General features: G+C 33.3%; 1 protein-coding gene across 1 annotated transcript in view; it reads right to left on the bottom strand.

The window, feature by feature from the left end:
- Positions 1–275: 275 nt before the first annotated feature.
- The window catches only part of RGS21 (regulator of G-protein signaling 21), a 50102-nt gene continuing 32759 nt past the window's right edge, over positions 276–17618 (bottom strand). Inside the window, exons 4-5 of the mRNA XM_011934197.1 lie at positions 14979–15145; positions 276–1641 (exon numbers count right to left, since the gene is read on the bottom strand). Coding sequence (XP_011789587.1) covers positions 1438–1641; positions 14979–15145 — 371 coding nt within the window. The 3' untranslated portion in view covers positions 276–1437. The remainder of the gene's footprint in view (positions 1642–14978; positions 15146–17618) is intronic.

Below are 17618 nucleotides of genomic sequence, written 5' to 3'. Positions count from 1 at the left end.
TAATTGAGATTTTTTTCTTTTCACATCTAAAAGTGGGAATGTGCTTTTAATTTTTAAGATTCCTTTTATCCTCAAAAGTCTATTTCTTCTCTGAGAATAATTTTAAAGTTTCCCATTTAAATAGAGAGTAAATTAAGGTTGGAATCTCTAGAATAAATGTTAAAATGTGTAGCTATTTTCCACTAAGTGCACCTTAAGGCACATTGAATGCTTCACAACCTATTTCTATTTATGTCTTCTTTTAAAGAATTTGCAAATGTACAGGGAATATTCCATTTGCATATGTTTAAATGTTTATTTTTCATGATGAAGGGGAGACAAAATTTTGTGTATCAAATGAGTAGTTTGTGAAAACATAAAATAAGCCATGCTATTTTTCCTCCATTTTTTAATGTTCAATCTAAAAGTAGAAATACCAATACAGATAAATAAATCTGTGCAAAGAAAATGGAAACATGGGAGATCTGTTGAATCCTTACAGCTTCTCGTATTGAAATGAAATTATTCATATTTATCACACGATATTTACATATAGAATTAAACAATTTTAGGAACATCTCAAAATAAATGCATTTAAAAAATTGTCTGAGTTTTATAAACAAGTAGCAGTGCTGAAGGAGTGAATAGATACTTCCCCACAGTAGAGTAGATAATGTTGCAAATTTTTAAATTTTATGACTTGCTATATATTTCATCTTATAAGGATTTATCCATGCTCCTTAGTCTTCCACTTTCTTTTACATTTCTGTTAATATAAGAAAATCAGTATTCCCCACCCTTGAGGCCTTTTTCATACATAACTCATCACGTTTCATATGTGATGCCATTGAATTGAGCCAAGTGATGTATTTTGAAAAACTGTGGTCCATGGTGCATTCAAGACATACATATAAATGTGTATACATTCCTGTGATTTAAAAAAAAATAATTTGAGAGGCATAGCAGCTTCCATAACCACCACACTATTAGAAATAGTTGGAAAGAAATTGTAGGAAAAAACAGTTAAACATGTTAAACGAAGGCTTGTATTTTGGTTCAAAAATTCTCTTTTTACAAAAGTGAGTTTTTTTGAATAAAGCAATGGTATTTAAAATTGTGTATATGATGCTCAAAAGTCTCTCCTGCCATGTGAAGATATGTACAATTTCTTACATTATAATGTAATAAGAGTAATCAGTTTTGGTTTAAGACTACATTGTATCTCCATAAACTTTCTTTGTACTCCCCCTGTAGGAGATTAAGTAGCTGGTAAAGCAAATATGTTCTAAACAAATGAGTTAGAAATTCAGGCTTGATGTATAAAATGTTATTCGTCTGTTCGGGTAAAAAATGTTTTCTAAATCCTAAAAACAAAACAAAGGACAATGCATTGTGCTTGTATATTTAAAATATTGTGGCTCTGAAGTACAGTGACTAATTAGTTAACTTTTACCTTCCTCACAAAAAAGGGAGCCATTTTTTATGATTTGGAACCTGTTGGCTATTTACCAGCTTTTTATAAACCTCTGACTTTAGAAATCGAGGGAAAGAATCCTTGGCCATGAGGGAATAGATTAATTTCTGAGCCTCATCAAAGCATTTGAGTGTTGGTTCAGCAATATTCTTTGAGATGAGGTCTCTGGTGCTGAAGTCAATGTTAATCTGTGGAAAATAAGGTTGCATATCATTGGATTAGTTTAATCAAAGAATGTATAGTTTATACATACATATTATTTGAAATTCTTTCTAAACACAAAGCTAATTGGATGCAAAACAGCAGAAAGGTCATGTATTCATTTTCTAGAATGCAGAATACATGCTTAGTTTAATTATTTTTCCTTGCTTGAGAAGGGTAGCACTGACAGGAAACAGTGGTAAAACCTTATTTTGAGATTTATTTTTTAAAAAGGCAAAGTTTAAAAAAGCAAGTAAGACATTTGACAACTTTACATTTTTTCACCTACCTTTTGTTTCCTAATACTTTGACCTGAGTACATAAAAAGTCATTTTCATAGGCAGAACTATTACTAGAATTTATTAGGTTTGATTACACCAACTCATTTCCATTCTCCATATTTTCCTTTGTTCCTTACAACACTGCTTTTCTTTCTAATTTGTGTTTCTTTTTGTTTGATAAATGGATCAAATAACATCCCCTCTTCACTGATTCCCATCTCTCCCAAGGAACATATATCTACATATAATCTACCTGTTTCTTTACCATTACCACACATAGGCATTTCCAGCGAGGTCTAGTGAACATCTATTATATTCTATTATATTGAAACACACCATTCACCTGAAAATATGTAAAATGCTCCAAACCTTCTTGTGGAGATATTAAGATCCCCACATATTCCAGGATCTATTCTGAGAAGCAGAAAAGTTTATATCCAGATTATCTAACTTAAACTGAAAATAGTTTTGAAATTCAAAAGAGTTTTTTTGTTTTTCTTTCTTTTTTTTCTTTTGCTCTCATCACCCAGGCTGGAGTATGATGGCACAATCCCGGCTCACTGCAACCTTTACCTTCTGAGTTCATGGGATCCTCCTGCCTCAGCCTCCCTAGTAGCTGAGATTACAGGTGTGCTCCACCACCCCTGGCTAATTTTTGTATTATTAGTAGAGATGGGGTTTCATCACGTTGGCCAGGCTGGTCTTGAACTCCTGACCTCAGATGACCTGCCTGCCTTGGCGTCCCAAAGTGCTGGGACTATAGGGATGAGCCACCGTACCCAGCCTCAGAAGAGATTCTAATCTTAAAATGAAAAGCTCACCATAGGCGGGTTCTGTATCTGTCTTATTTATCATTCTGTTTTCTAGCACTTAGCAGAATACCTACCCATAATAGTCAATCAATAAATATTTGTTAAATAGAATTTAAATGTCCCTTGGCAAAATTCAGGAGATGGCAAAAGTGTTAGAATTTTGGATTCTGGAACAATAAATGACAATTTATGGTGCATTAAATTGAGGTTAAACAATAGGCATAGACACCTGCAATCAAATTACTCCTCAGCTACTTACTTGCTGTTTGTATGAGTGAAGTGGTTTCTATAATTTTCTTTCATCTTCAATTTCCATAGTGTAAAAGAGAATACTAAAAGCACCTACCTTAAAATGTTTTAAGGGTTAAATGATATAAAAATACCAAAGTATTTTAATATTATTATTCTAGGAAGAAAATAATAAAGAAAAAAAGTAATTTGAAAAGAATCATCAAAAGGCCACTCTTTGCTCATAGATCTTTCCTTTCCTTTGGGTCTTCAGCTACTCAGTGATCCCAGAATATACCTCCACTTTTCTTCCTTTGATTACCTTCTTGAGTCCCTCATCAAACAAGTGCCAAAATAATCTTAAAGGCCTGAAAACCTGGAATCAGTTGCCCGTTTATCATACAGGAAGATACTGCAGGGCAGTGGAAACACTTGGAGATCCTTTCTAGTCTGTCCTCTAACACTTACGGCTTTGGTGACCTTGGGTGAGTTACCTTAATATTTCTGAGTTTCTGCTTCTTCAGTTTTAAGCTATTGATAGTTTTTGACCCAGTGATATAAGAATTAAAGCGGGACGATCCATATATTTATTATTTCACAAAACAATTATGAGTGTCTGTTATGTACAAGATGCTGCTGTATTTGGGGAAACAAAATCAACAACTAAATAAACGGTGTTGTTTTCGATTTAAAGTTGAAAGATAAGATGGTGCTCTAAGAATCTGGGGAAAAATACTTAGAGTAGAAAAAATAAACAAATAAACACAGAGTCCATAATGCAAGAAAAAAATTGTTAGGTTCTAAAGAGCCACTACACCTGGATAGCTGGACTGTAGGGTGTAAGCAAGGAATTTTTGTTATAAAGTTGTAAGAGGAGATCCAGGTCAGGTCTTGTAGAGCTTGTGTGCTATGTTCAGGACTTCTTATTTTCCTACTAGAAGCAATAGAAAGATACTGAAAGGTTTTGTGCCGGGAAGTGGAATGATAACTTATATAATGAACGTATATAGCGTCCCATAGTGGGAACCAATAGTGGCTATTATCAAGATCTTGTAGCAGTTTTTAAACATCTACTATAGTCTGTTTCATAAACTTACCTGGTATGGGAAAATATATGTAGCCTGTTTCCTCAATTAACTATATTGTTAAGTCTTTAACAGCATCATCTGTGATTTATTTAACTTTGTATCTCCCCTAGTGGTTACGTAGGGGAACCTAACCTGTTTAGACACTCATCAAGGGAGTTTTTTACTGACAGCATGGCCAAGGTGTGCCTGCCAAACAGTCCTAACTTATTATTATTGTTGTTGTTGTTGTAACTGAACACCTATAATAATTCCTCATTTCCTATTTAAAAAGTCCAAAGCCATGACTTTGGCATTCATGGCCTTTACAATGTGATACCTACGTATATATTTCTTCTCTTCTATGCGTGCCCTGTATTCCCATCAAGCTAGACAATTCCACTTACATTTCTTGTATATTCTTACTTTTAAACTTTTCTCATAATATCTCAATCTAACTGAAAGTCACGCCTTTTATCTTAAGTCTTTCACAAGTCCTTTTGTCTTTAAGGCTAAATTTAACACCTAACATTGAAGTTTACATGTGGATTTTTTTTTCTTTCTGATCTGTCAAGGGATTTTGCATTGCTTAGATGATATTTACATTTTGAACATTCTTTCTTATGCCTCGCACACTATAAGGACTCAATAAATACATGTATAAGCAAGTGAAAAAATGGTTCCATATTTGTTCAAAATCATGTTTAAATTTTAGAGAGAACTCTTCAATTTCAACATAATAATGCCAATTAATATTATTTTTGAAATATATTAACCTTGTACTTCTGATTTATCCTTGTCATTTTTCTGATTTGCCTATTTTCCTACCAAGGAACTGCCAGCATCAGCAATTGGTAGCTAAGTAATGAAAAGGTATGCTGCTTTCAGGAGATAATCAGTAGTCTTATAAAGCTGTGTCTTGGCAGTTCAGCTTAATGTCAGTGACAAAACATCACACCCACATGTTTGTGTAAATGTAATTATATTTCTTAAAGTTGTTCAAGCTAACATAGAAATTGTCTCTGACACCTCTCTTTTCTCTGATTACTTATCTTGTGTGTTTGTGTGTGTGTATATGCACATATGCATATAAATTCTTTCTTTTATTTTCTAATTTCGCAATGGTCTTTTTAATTCTCACTCTTATTCCTCCAGCTTAGGGCTTTATAACCAACATTTTCCCTAAGTTATGGAATTTATAATTTATCTGATACCTCTTTTTACAGTATCTTTCCCTTCTGAACACAATAAATAATATTACTAAATCAGTTTTACCAGAATATAACTTTCATCATATAAAAATTCAGCTGAATACCCATTATTTTCTATAACAGAAAACTTAAACATCTCACTGTGGCATTTGAGGTTCTTCACACCCTGACTTTAATATATTGTTCTGAAATCAACTTCTACTTTTTCCTATTGATATACATAAATTGGACTACTTTCTGTTCCCAAAGTGAATATTTTACCTAAAACTTTTGTTTACACTGTTTCACCGTCTAAAATTGCTTTTGCCCCCATAATTATATCCTGTACAGATTGTCTTCCACTTTTATCATTTACCTTAACTTGAATATCCTCTGAGAAGCCTTCCTTGTTCACAGAAAGTCACTACAATTTCCTTTTTATTATATTCAGTTTTGGTTTTAAAATCTCCAGAAAATTGGCCAGGTATGGTGGTTCACACCTGTAATCTCGGCACTTTGGGAGGCTGAGGCAGGCGGATCACCTGAGGCCAGGAGTTAAAGACCAGCCAGGTCCGACATGATGGAAGCCCATCTATACTAAAAATACAAAAATTAGCCAGGCGTGGTGGCGGGTGTCTGTAAGTAATCCCAGTTACTTGGGAGACTGAGGCAGGAGAATCACTTGAACCCAGGAATTGGAGGTTGCAGTCAGCCAAGATCGTGCCACTGCACTCCAGCCTAGGTGACAGAGCAAGACGCTGTCAAAAAAAAAAAAAAAAAAAAAATTTAGAATTGATTTTTTGAACAGATTTGAATACAAAAGCTTCTGATAATGTTAAGTATTCAATGTGATTATCAGAGAAAGATTTGTCACTACAGATGAATTCAATAGTCAATGACATGGAAATAAGCTGTCTTCTATTTACTATCTTTTCTCTATTTCTTTTACTAATTTTTTATTCTCCACAGGTCTTTTAAAAATATAAGCAGAGCATATATATATTCCCCAAGTTCTGCCTCAAGTCTGTTCTTTCTAGACTTTTTCCTTATTTCCTTAGTGACTTTGTCTTTTCCCGTGGCAAAGTATTTTGAACAATACCATCAACTCTAAAATAATCATAAGAATACTTCAAGATGATTATTTTAACTGTAAATAATGTTATTTTAATTAAACATTAGTACTGATGTGCTAAGTTTTCATATGGCCACTTCATGCTAAATATCACACACCCATGTAAGATGGATAATATTATCCTTTTACGGTGGTGTTGGGGGGAAAGTCGTAACATATTTTGGAAAGCTATCTATTTTATTTTTAGTAATTTTTTCAATTTATTTAATTGGAGTATTTATGGATTAGGTGCTTAGAAACTGTGCTAGGATTTGAAGATAAAAGATGATTAAGGTAAAAAGTCAATCAAGAAGACAGATTTTGAAACGGTAACCCAAAAGAAAAAATTGCTTCCCTAAGGAAAAGCTTTCTGAAGGAAATGAAATTTTAAGCTGATTTTTCAAGGAGTATTATGACTGTGAAATATTAAAGAGGAAACTTGCACATGGAATGGTAAACTTGAAGAAGCCCTGTGGGCTTTGAGAAGAAAGATAAATCACAAAAGGCATAAAGGTGCCAAATCATGTAGGACATTGTAGGTCTTGTTAAGGACTTCTTTACTTATTCTGAGGCCAATGAGGAAAATTTTATGTAAGGGACTAATGTAACCACATTTTTGAAAGAGCATCGCTGGCTCCCATGTGGTGTAATAGCTGGCTGTGGGTGAAGGAAAGAAAAATTAGGATACCACGCCAGAAGATCAGGCGGACAATTGGTGGTGAATTAGGTTTGGTAATGTCACAGAGAATAAAGGGAAGTGCATAGATTTCAAAGCTATTCAGAAAGTAGAATGAATGGGACTTGTGATTGAATAGTTATGAGCTAGCGCAAGGGAGAACATCTTTTTAAGAATAGCTGGATATTAGAAATAATCTAAAGAAAGAGATGATAGAAAATGCTGATGGATTGAATATATGTATATGAGAAAGAAAAGAACCGAGGGATGACTACAAATTATTTAGCCAGAATAGTGGAAGAACAGAGTTGTTATTAAGAGAGATAGAGAGAACTTGGGTTGAAGAAAGCTTCGAGCATGAGATCAGGACTCAGATTTAAATTTGTTAAGTTTGAGATTCCCTTTTTAAAGCCAGAGAACTGGAAGAGATCATCAGGAGAGTGGGTATAAGCAGAAAATAGATGAGGAGTGTCTCTTATTATAATACATGTTGGATTATGAGTAGAAACAGGAAAAGAAATGGTGAAAGAGCAGTCAGTAGGGGAGAAAGAAATCCAGTCCTAGAAGCCAATTTAAGATATTTCCTTTAAGAGGGAATCCTATATTTTGTTAAATACCCCTAGAAGTCAATTCTGGTGATGTATGGAACTATGCTATCAAGAGTGCCTTATCTTTTCTTTTCAACTCCCTTGACATTTTAGTAAGATAGATATGCATATCTTACTAAACAATATATGTAACTTACTATGTGTATATATATATATAGAGAGAGAGAGTTATATATAACTGTGTCTCTCTATATAACTCTGAAATATTAAAGAGGAGACTTGCACATGGAATGGTAAACTGAAATATATATATATATATACACACACACACATATAAATACACACACACACACACACACACACATGTGTTTCTTCCTTCTTCCTTTAATAGAGTCACACCTTGGGACATGTCTGTGAATTGCACTCCCAACCCAACTTGGCACTCCTCTCAAATGTGATTTTTGGCTGTATTCTACCAGAAGATACTTGGATACTTTTCTATCTCTAAAAGTAAGATAGAGGAAATATTGAGTTTGAAGTATGCTAAAGGTGGGACTCCATCAGGAGGTGACCCTCTAGAAACTCATACTTGGCAGTTGCATGTTGAAGGTACTCCTGAGCCGCTTGGAAGCTCCAGAGAAGCTTAGACTTTGGTAAGCATGTCAAACTAGGAACTGCAGAGCATGGGCTGAACATCTTATCAATTAATGAAATAAACAGTGCCGTATTTATTTTATTCACTGATATAAATAGCTAATTGTATTTTGTTTGTATGGATACCCTTTGGTTTCAATGACTTTCAATATTATGTTTGTGAAACATAATATTTTATTTGCTTATTTTTCAAAAGGTCATACATTATCTTAGATTTCTGAAACCACTACACTACCAATCTTAGAAAACAAGACACAGGATTGTGGTTCTTAGAAAATGACAGCTGAGATGTCATCACAACCGTTTAGAGGCTTTTAAATCCTGTCAGTTTTGAAAAGGTCTTGACACAGCTGACATTGACAACAATCCACTGCATTAAAATGAGTGACTGCTTTATGAATGATGTTTCAGGTAGTTGTGTAAAAACAATTTTATTATGAAGACCCAGGATGTTTTAATACGCATGTGATTTTTGTTAACCGAAAGTGATGCAAACCAAATTTATTTTCTCTACACCAGCAGTCTTAAATTCTTTTGGCTTTCAACAAATGACTTTAGCGGAAAGAATACATTTTAAATTGTACCTGTTGGCTCTCTTGTGACCCTAATCTGTGCTTTATGTATTTTTACATAATTTGAATGAAAAGTTTTCAACTGTGCTCTCACATTCAAATTAGATAGCCTTTCCTCATTTAGAATGTATAGTGTAGCAGGAGACTGTCATTATGCAAAGGGTGTGTGCATGCATAAGTAAAACACCTTACAAAAATGGAGCCGACGGCATCTTAGACCTCATTCACAACAGAGCTTAAAAATTACTATTCAAATTAAGGCCATCTATAATCATGTTTTTGGTTACATAATTCTTTTAATCACCACTAACACCTCAAGTATTACTTCATTTTGGCATCATTAAAAGCAAATGAATATCCTAAAATGTATTCTCAAAGGTGGCTATTAAAGTTGAATATAACAAAGTTTGTAACATCTAGAAGGCATTCATCCCTGCACAAGACTGTATCCTTTTGTTGTCATTGGCTTTGGAGGCAGAAATAGATGATACAAGGTGGGAGGTAAGATTAACACCTTAAATTGGGAAAGAGAAATGAGAGAAATATAATTCAAAACCACCTTGATTAATTAGATAAGTAGTCAAAATAAAGATAGAACTGAATAGAAACCAGATGCTTCTCTGATTTCTGTGGTGATAAAGGAGATGACACATATGAAATCATAACGTGTACAGATGGCTAAAAATAGATATACAAAAGCCGCAGCTATGCTGGAGCAGCTGAAAGGGAATCAGATTGACCTGTTCCCTTCACCAATTCCAACATGCTAAACTAAGGTCAATTTAAGTGGCACAGAGACATAGAAGTTTAAAGAACACCTGAGCCTTTTGTTTTTGAGTTGAAATGCAGAAATTATTTTTTGAAGCACAGAATTTTTCTACAGATTATATTAGAGGAAATACTTTGGACGCTTTTTTCCTTCTAATGTTATGTTTGAATCTAGGCTTCATAATCTGAGAAGTTACACAAATTAGAATATGAGAAGAGAAACAAAACTTTTGATAGGAAGATATATTGTATGTGACTAGATAATTTTATGCTTCTGCCTTTAGCATAAACCTTCAAGTATCCCAGGCTATGCCATGAACACTTAAAATGAGTGGTAGATCTAGGGGAAGAAATTTGAAACTTACAAGTGTGGGCCGAAGACCTCCCTCTCCATGGATCTTAATGACTGCAAGGCTCATCATTTTATCTCTAAGCCTCAGTTTTTCACCTTAAAATGTGAATGAATGTAATACTCCCCTAAGAAAGTGAACATGATGACCAAATGAGATAATCTATGTAAAATCTCTGTACAGATACTATGGTTTCTTTAGATCTCCTTTTCTCTTTCTCTCTCCCTCCCTCTTTCTGTGTTTCCCTTTCTTCTTTTGAAGGAGATCTCTACTAGAAGGAATGAATAGAAATGTGGAAATCATTGGGATCCAGAAGGTGCAGTTGCCTCAATTTATACTTGAACACACACAATACTAGGCTTCTTTCACTGCTGGACCAGTCTTTTAGGCACTGGCTAGTCTTTTGCTTGGCTCCTTTGCTTGGCTCTTCTTCCTCTTCCTCGCCTATCCTTTTCTCTTCCCATCTTGTCTTGTTTCCCTGTACAGTCAAATTTCTGGTCAAAGCTTTCCAGTTCCTTCTTCAAAATACATTCCCTGATCCTCTAGACTTGGATTTAACTGTTGCAAACTACCATCTCACCTTATATTTCCTTGTTAGGACACTCAAGGAAGTTTATTGTAATTATTATTTTTTATCTGGTGTCTTCCTACCAGAATATGGGGAAGGATCTACTCAGGGAACATGGTTGTCTTTTTCTTAGTAGCACCAGCATAATGCTTAGCAGATACTAGGTATTCAAGTATTGATTAATGAACAAAAACCTAAAAAATTAACAAATAAGCAAGCACATTATATACAGAGATGATTCTGTAGTTGGGGGAGCACTGTTGGCTAACAGTCACTAGTAGAGCAGAAATAAGCTACTCAAAATAACATCAACATATAGAGGAACTGGCATTTAAAAATACAAAGAAAAAATACGAATATAAAATGCAGAATACAAATTGGCATCCCAGTAATAGGATAAAATGCTTCTAGATGCCTATTTTCCTGGGCTTTTCTCTGCCAACAACTCATATATCTGTTTCTTCCCTTAAGACTCAGTTTAAAACTATCCTTATTTTTAATGAAGGCCTTATCTCAATATGCTGCTGTCTCACTGGTATTTAATCATCATATCTTTCCAGGTAGCATAAAAATAATTTCATCTTTGTTTTGCAGTTAATCATTTGTTGCTTTGCCATTTTCTCTAGTTCTATGCACTATATTTTTTAACCCAATTATATTGAAAGGTTCTTTAGAAACAAGCTAAGGTTTCTACTTATTTTATTTTCTTACATTTCCTTATCAAGAGCTACCTAGCACAGCAATACATTGTGTCATACTTATGTGTTTGTTCTCTGTTTTCCTGCCTAAACTGAGCTTCCCTTCCATGGAGGGATTTTATCTTGTGAGGATGTGACTAGGCACAGAATAAAAAATATTTATTGATGTGAAAGATAATGTGACTCAATAAGCAACATTGTGCTGCATCAAAAATAAAAGTACGAAGCCAAACACAAATATTAAAAAGTGTCTTGCACAGACCCGTGAAGATGCGTTCTCCTTTATGACTAATTTCTTCTTTGTTTTATGAGATACAGTGTCCTCACATTTGAGAGATACATTTAACAAATAAACATTTTGCCCTGTTTTTTGACTTAAAAAACTACCAATGTGTTTTTTTCTGGATTGTTGAGAGTGTGAAATTGAATTTATATAATTTTTAAACATTACACCATGATATGATTTGATACTATTTTCTAATTTCATAGAATGACAATCAACATTAAAAATTTCCCTTTAATGATATTTTTCATCCTCTATGACTTTCTTTACAATATAGAGGAATGATGACATAAATATAATATATATTTAAAATATGTTAATTTCTTAGCTGGATATGAAAATATTAATTTTTAAAGATTATTTTCTCAAAGTTAGTAATATTTTCTTGAAAATTCAATAATAATCTGAAATTAGTGATCTAAGCTGAAGCAAAAATAAGTACAAGTTTAAGAATTTATTTCTTTGCCACTCACACATTATTAATATGTACAAAGTAGAGATAGTTTAAAAATATATATTGTTTCTCTAATAATTTTCTTATCTTCAAGTCACTTAGTCAAATACTTGGGTCATGATTTTGTTTTTCTGCTGTATTTTCTCCGGAAGCCATCTGGGTTCAATTTATTCAATGAGCAACTCTTTTTATTTGGACCTGGCAATTTGCAAGCCCATTTTTATAATATGTGTTTACATTTACACTTCTCTCAAGTCTTAACATTGCTTATCTACATATGTTCTTAGAAATATGCTAAGGTTTGTTTCAATAGTTAGTTTCAATAGCACTTATCATGACTTGTTTAAGAAAGAAAGGAATTAACATTCCTTAAAAACTGTTCTGCATGATGTAAACCCTAGATACACTATCTTATGTCTTATGTATCATTCTCATTTTTTGATGTAAATGTATTATTATGCTTTTTCAGATGAGGAAACTGAGCAGAGAGATAAATAGCTTATGACAAAATTATGCAAGTGAGGGATCAGGATTTGAACCCAGGTCTAGATAGCTCCAAACTTTAGTTTTTCTGCTACATCATACTAACACCCTATTAATTTGGGAACAAGAGAGAAGGTAACACTTTAAAGGAGAAGACATAAAATCTCATTCTTGATTTAATTTTCCACTTGTGCAAATCGTATTTTCCATCTGTCTCAAATATGTCACTGAGTCTTGTCAAGTCTTCCTACCCAATATATCTAGAATACTTCCCATCATTTCTTTATCTCTACTGCCACCTGCCTATCCAACTTCATCCCCAATTCCTCTCCTCACATTAGCAATATCAAAATGCCTGCAATTTCTGGAAAATGCTAGGGAGCTTTACACATTGGTGCTGTCAGTGCTGAAATAGTGTTTCTTCATTCGTTCTTTTCATAAAATATGACTCATTTTTCATGTGTAAACCACACTGCAAATCTAACTTTAACTCTCCAGGTAGATTAAATTACTCTTTCCTATCGTGCTAATAATGAACTTAAAATGAAGTTTTATTATTATATCACCTATTGTGTATTTGACTAGTTTTATTACATGTCAGTCTCTCCTTTTACTCTGTAACTTCACTGTGGGAACAGATACTCAAAAAATCAGTTTAATGAATAAACATACTAATAGTATCACTATATTTAACACATAACTGATGAACTATAGAGAAATACCTTGAAGATTGCAATTGGTATAATATATAACAAGCAAACTCCCTTTAGTAATTTGAATAGGAAACAACTAATAATAACTGATAGGAAACAGAATAAGTATTTCATATATGTGTGTGTGTGTATATATCAACATAGAGTATGTATATTTATACTTGTGTATTTTCAATTAACTTGGTAATATAGCATTTTTAGAGATACTTCAAGGAAAGACTATAATTTATTACTTGAAAAGCAGCCATCAATTTAATTATATTTTGTTTTATCAAAATTAATTAGATGGACAATCTATAAAAAGCTGTGAAGTTTTATATCCCAAAATAGTAGCTATACTATTTAGTTAAATTATTACAATATAAATTAATTTTGGAAGAAAAGGTTAGGAAAATAAATAAAACTATTTTATCAAAATTGATGGTTTATGATATAACCTTAAATTCAGCTATAATTAAAAGATGACATTTTGTGTTAGAAGATTTTTCACACACAATGTTTCAAAATATTATCCTAAAGCAACTACTGTTAATTAGATGAATTCATAATGTAGGAAAAAATATGTCTTTCAGATCAATATAACAATAGGCTATCTTTAGGGTTAATTTCAAAGCAAAATGACACATCAATCAACCTGAAAAATCTTACTTGCAACATTTTCAATTTTCCAGAATTATTTATTGATTCTTAGATGATGACTTGGAAATAAATGTTGAAATAGCTCCACAGGAGTTCAAGTTCTTTTTCCACCCCCAAGAATTCCAGGCCATGCTTCAACGGTTCACGTGACTATTAATGTTACACTAGACTAATATATACTGCAGTAATTAATATCTATCTAAAACTTGAACTACTAGTAATATGGTAACTAACTTTGTCTCATATTTTCTGAAAGTGTTTGCATTTCATCTAGTCTATCTTTTTTTCCTGTGAGTACAACCATCCTCTCTTACCATGAATCCTCATTTTGGATCAGAATATATAGTAACTGTCACTTATACAGATGTCAACATTTCACCTCTGTAGGAAAGATGACTAGTAATAGTAATTTGTTTGGTACTAGTAGTTTAGTGGAGCTTCCTGTTTGTAGGTTACTTATACATTAACACTCTTTGTTTATGTAATATATTCAGCAAGAAATCCAAAGCAGTTTACAAATGTCAATTGCTTAAATTTTACAGTTAAAATTTCAAAAGGATTCGAACATGATTATGGTTTTGGCTCTGGAAATTAAACTGTAAATGAGATATTCCACACATAAAACTCTTTTGGGGGCTATTATCAGAGTCATTGCAGGATTCTCCCCAAGGCTCTTTCTAGTTTCCTGATCTTTAAGCAACACAGGTGAGTCCTGATCACTTGATACAGAACCTTACATCTTTGGCTCAATTTTACCATCAAAGAAATAAAGGCCAGCAATATATCAATTTGTTTCAATTAATCCCCACACATTAATTTGTTTTTACATATTCAAGAATGCTATCCATATTGACTTTGTCTAATTCCTAGTTTAGCAAAAGAAAAACAAGAAACTACACTGGAAATTCAATAGCATTTTGAAGTAGGATTTATATTGGGTTGACTTTAGCGCTGTTTGAGATATTAGACATTATTTTTCAAGGGCCTAAGTATTGTTCCAAAGAGACAGAAATATTAGTCATACCTAACCCATAATAAATGTTGAAAAATACTTACTGAATCAATGAAAAAAAAGAGAATCATCTTAAGGAACTTCTCTTGGAAGCTACTGACATTTTCTATTTAAACACGTAGCAAGAAGTTGGTTATCCTTTAGATGGATTTAAGGTCTTCTAATTGGGAGCAGATCTGTTATGGGACGACTCTTCACTGTTCTGAAGTAGTTCACTCACCTCTTTAGGTGCATCAGCTTCAATGAATTCAGAATAAATCATCCTGGCTTTGGAAGCAATTTTTTCTGCATTTTTCGTTTTCTTAAAATCTTCACAGGCAAGCCAGAACTCGACATTTTCTTCACTAAACTCTGATTTTAGAAATGTTCGAAAAGCATCTAGACCAGCTATGAAATATATGAGAAAGAGTTTTGTATAATAGCATACAGAGTAGTAATATGACCAAAATGAGTACATTGTATAGTATGAGCATTTACTGGATATTCAGTGACAAATATTGATCATTCCACCTAAATGTAATGTATGTTTTAGTTGCTAACTGTAGAAAAATTTATTTTGGATCAGTAATTGTTAACATATATATATATATATACACACACACATACACACATATATATACACAAAACATATATATATATGTATATTTATTTCTACAATTAGCTTCATTAACAAAGAAAACCTATACTTTTTTCTTTCTGTATTTGAGAAATCTAGAAGTTATGTTTAGGGGAACTTGATGGTAGTTACTTCACAGGAAGCCCCACGGATTTTGCTTTTAAGATTTATTGCTTTAAGCTCAGGTCAAATTAATGATGTTATACTAAATTCAGGGTAAGAATACCTTTGTTGCTATGAGTAGGTATAGAAACAAAGTATGATGCTAAAGTGTTAAATTGTATTGGTTTGGGCTTAAAGCAAAGGAGGAAGCGCTAGCTTTTATTAGTTTTGGGTAAATATATAGGCCAACTCAGTCTCAAAACCAAGAAAATAACTGGCAACATATTTGATGTGAATGTTTCCCCCTTTATGTGGCGACAAGCAACTTTAATTCCATAAGGTAAATACAAATACGTAGGTTTTTTCTCCAATGTTGCTTTAAGCAAAACATTGATGCTTCCCATTCTCCCTTGTAGTACCTGTTTATGGTGTTCCTCCTCCTCCCAGGAATTATCCTTAGCATGTACTTCTCCAGAAACTTTAGATCAGGAATTGCAAATGGACTCACTTATTCACAGGCATGTTTACTTTGGCTTGATTATAATATGCTCTTTTAAATGCAATTAACAATAGGCAGGGCTTTCAGTCTGTGATTTCCATGAGTCACCTCTTCCCCTTATCTTACTTTCAGTCAGGTTTACCCTTATATCCCTTGCTCCTAAAGATATTTGATATTGTGACCACTTGTTTAGACCCTTCCTTCTCTATTTTCCTCATCAAAATGGGCCAGGAAACATTCTTCTTTGGTATACCTAGAGCTTATGTGAGAAGGTAAGTGCCTCTGGTTAGACAACAGGTCAGAAAGATCATCGTCACATTCCCACTGTGGACAAAACTAAACCAATACATTTAGGTCATGTTATTCAGTGTCACAGTTTGCACTCTTTTGTTGGCTGTCTCTATTTTGAGAAAGTATATCTCTCTGAGGAGTAAAATATGTCAGCACTTTTGCCACTCAGAGAAATTTGCCTTCCAAAACGTTGGTGGTTTACTCTTCCACCTGCCAGGGAGGCCCCCTTTGCATGTGCTCCAAGCAGCTGCTCCTTTCCTGCAGGCGGAGAGAGTTAATCCTTCAAGTTCCAAAGTACAGGAGGAATAAGTTTATGGAAAAGCAGGGGATAGGCCAAATTCACTACAGAAATAGAAAACAATGAGAAAAGTGAATGAAAAGAGGCTTAAGTTCATTGTTCATGGGTTGCTGCCTGCAGAATGTAAAAGTGAAGTTTATAAAGATAAAATAGAAAAGGACTTTCTGGAGCAGAATTAAAGTGTCTAAAAACACTGTATTAAAATAGATTTAACAGATTTTTTTAAAGCTATTTGAAATAAGTTTGAAATAACGAGTCATTGCAAAAGGTTATCAGGTACCAATTAAAAGTCTTGGTTGAAATACTGGAGAGTGTGGATGCAGTTAATATATGAGCACTATATAAAAATTCAATTAACGTCACGTTCCTTGCATTTAAAAATACATTCAAGAAGTTTCTGTGACACCAATTTAGGTTATAAAAATCCTTTTAGTAACACTCAATTAAAATTTTTCTTGAATTCAGTTCAAACAATGATGAAATTTCAGAGATCTAAACAGAATTTATGCTAAGATGTATTTGTTTTATAGAGAATAAAGTGTTCTTTAATAATACAGAAAGAAAGAATATTGTAGATTCATGGCTGGCAATATTTTATATGTGCATCATCAAGGCATATGGAGCTTCTCCCTAGGAGGATTTTCTAAATACATCCCAGAGAGATGGGATGTTAGAGATCAAGATACAATTATTATTTTCCCCTGCTCTCCACTTTTAATGACGGGCTACTCTCAACTAAAAATTAATATTTTTCCTCTTCCCGTAGCTTGATTCAGGACCTAATGGAACAAAAGAAACAACTTAAACAACTAAACCTGGGGCTAGTTATCTCTGTCTTGAACATGATATTTTGTTGATTTACTCTCCTATACATACAGTTTGAATGTTCAAAAGATGCCAAATGATTTTAAAGTAATATGCTACATAAAATTAAACTTACTATCTGAGGGCACTCTCCACAGAATGGAATGCTTACTGGCTAGTATCAACAAAGGGCATTAAATGGAATATGTCAGCATTATGGGGTGAAAACTAGGCCAATGCCTATGCTTAG

The sequence above is a fragment of the Colobus angolensis genome, unplaced genomic scaffold, assembly GCF_000951035.1.
Source record: "Colobus angolensis palliatus isolate OR3802 unplaced genomic scaffold, Cang.pa_1.0 Scaffold132, whole genome shotgun sequence".
In the NCBI taxonomy this organism is placed as follows: Eukaryota; Metazoa; Chordata; class Mammalia; order Primates; family Cercopithecidae; genus Colobus; species Colobus angolensis.
This window is presented reverse-complemented; position numbering and strand designations above follow the sequence as displayed.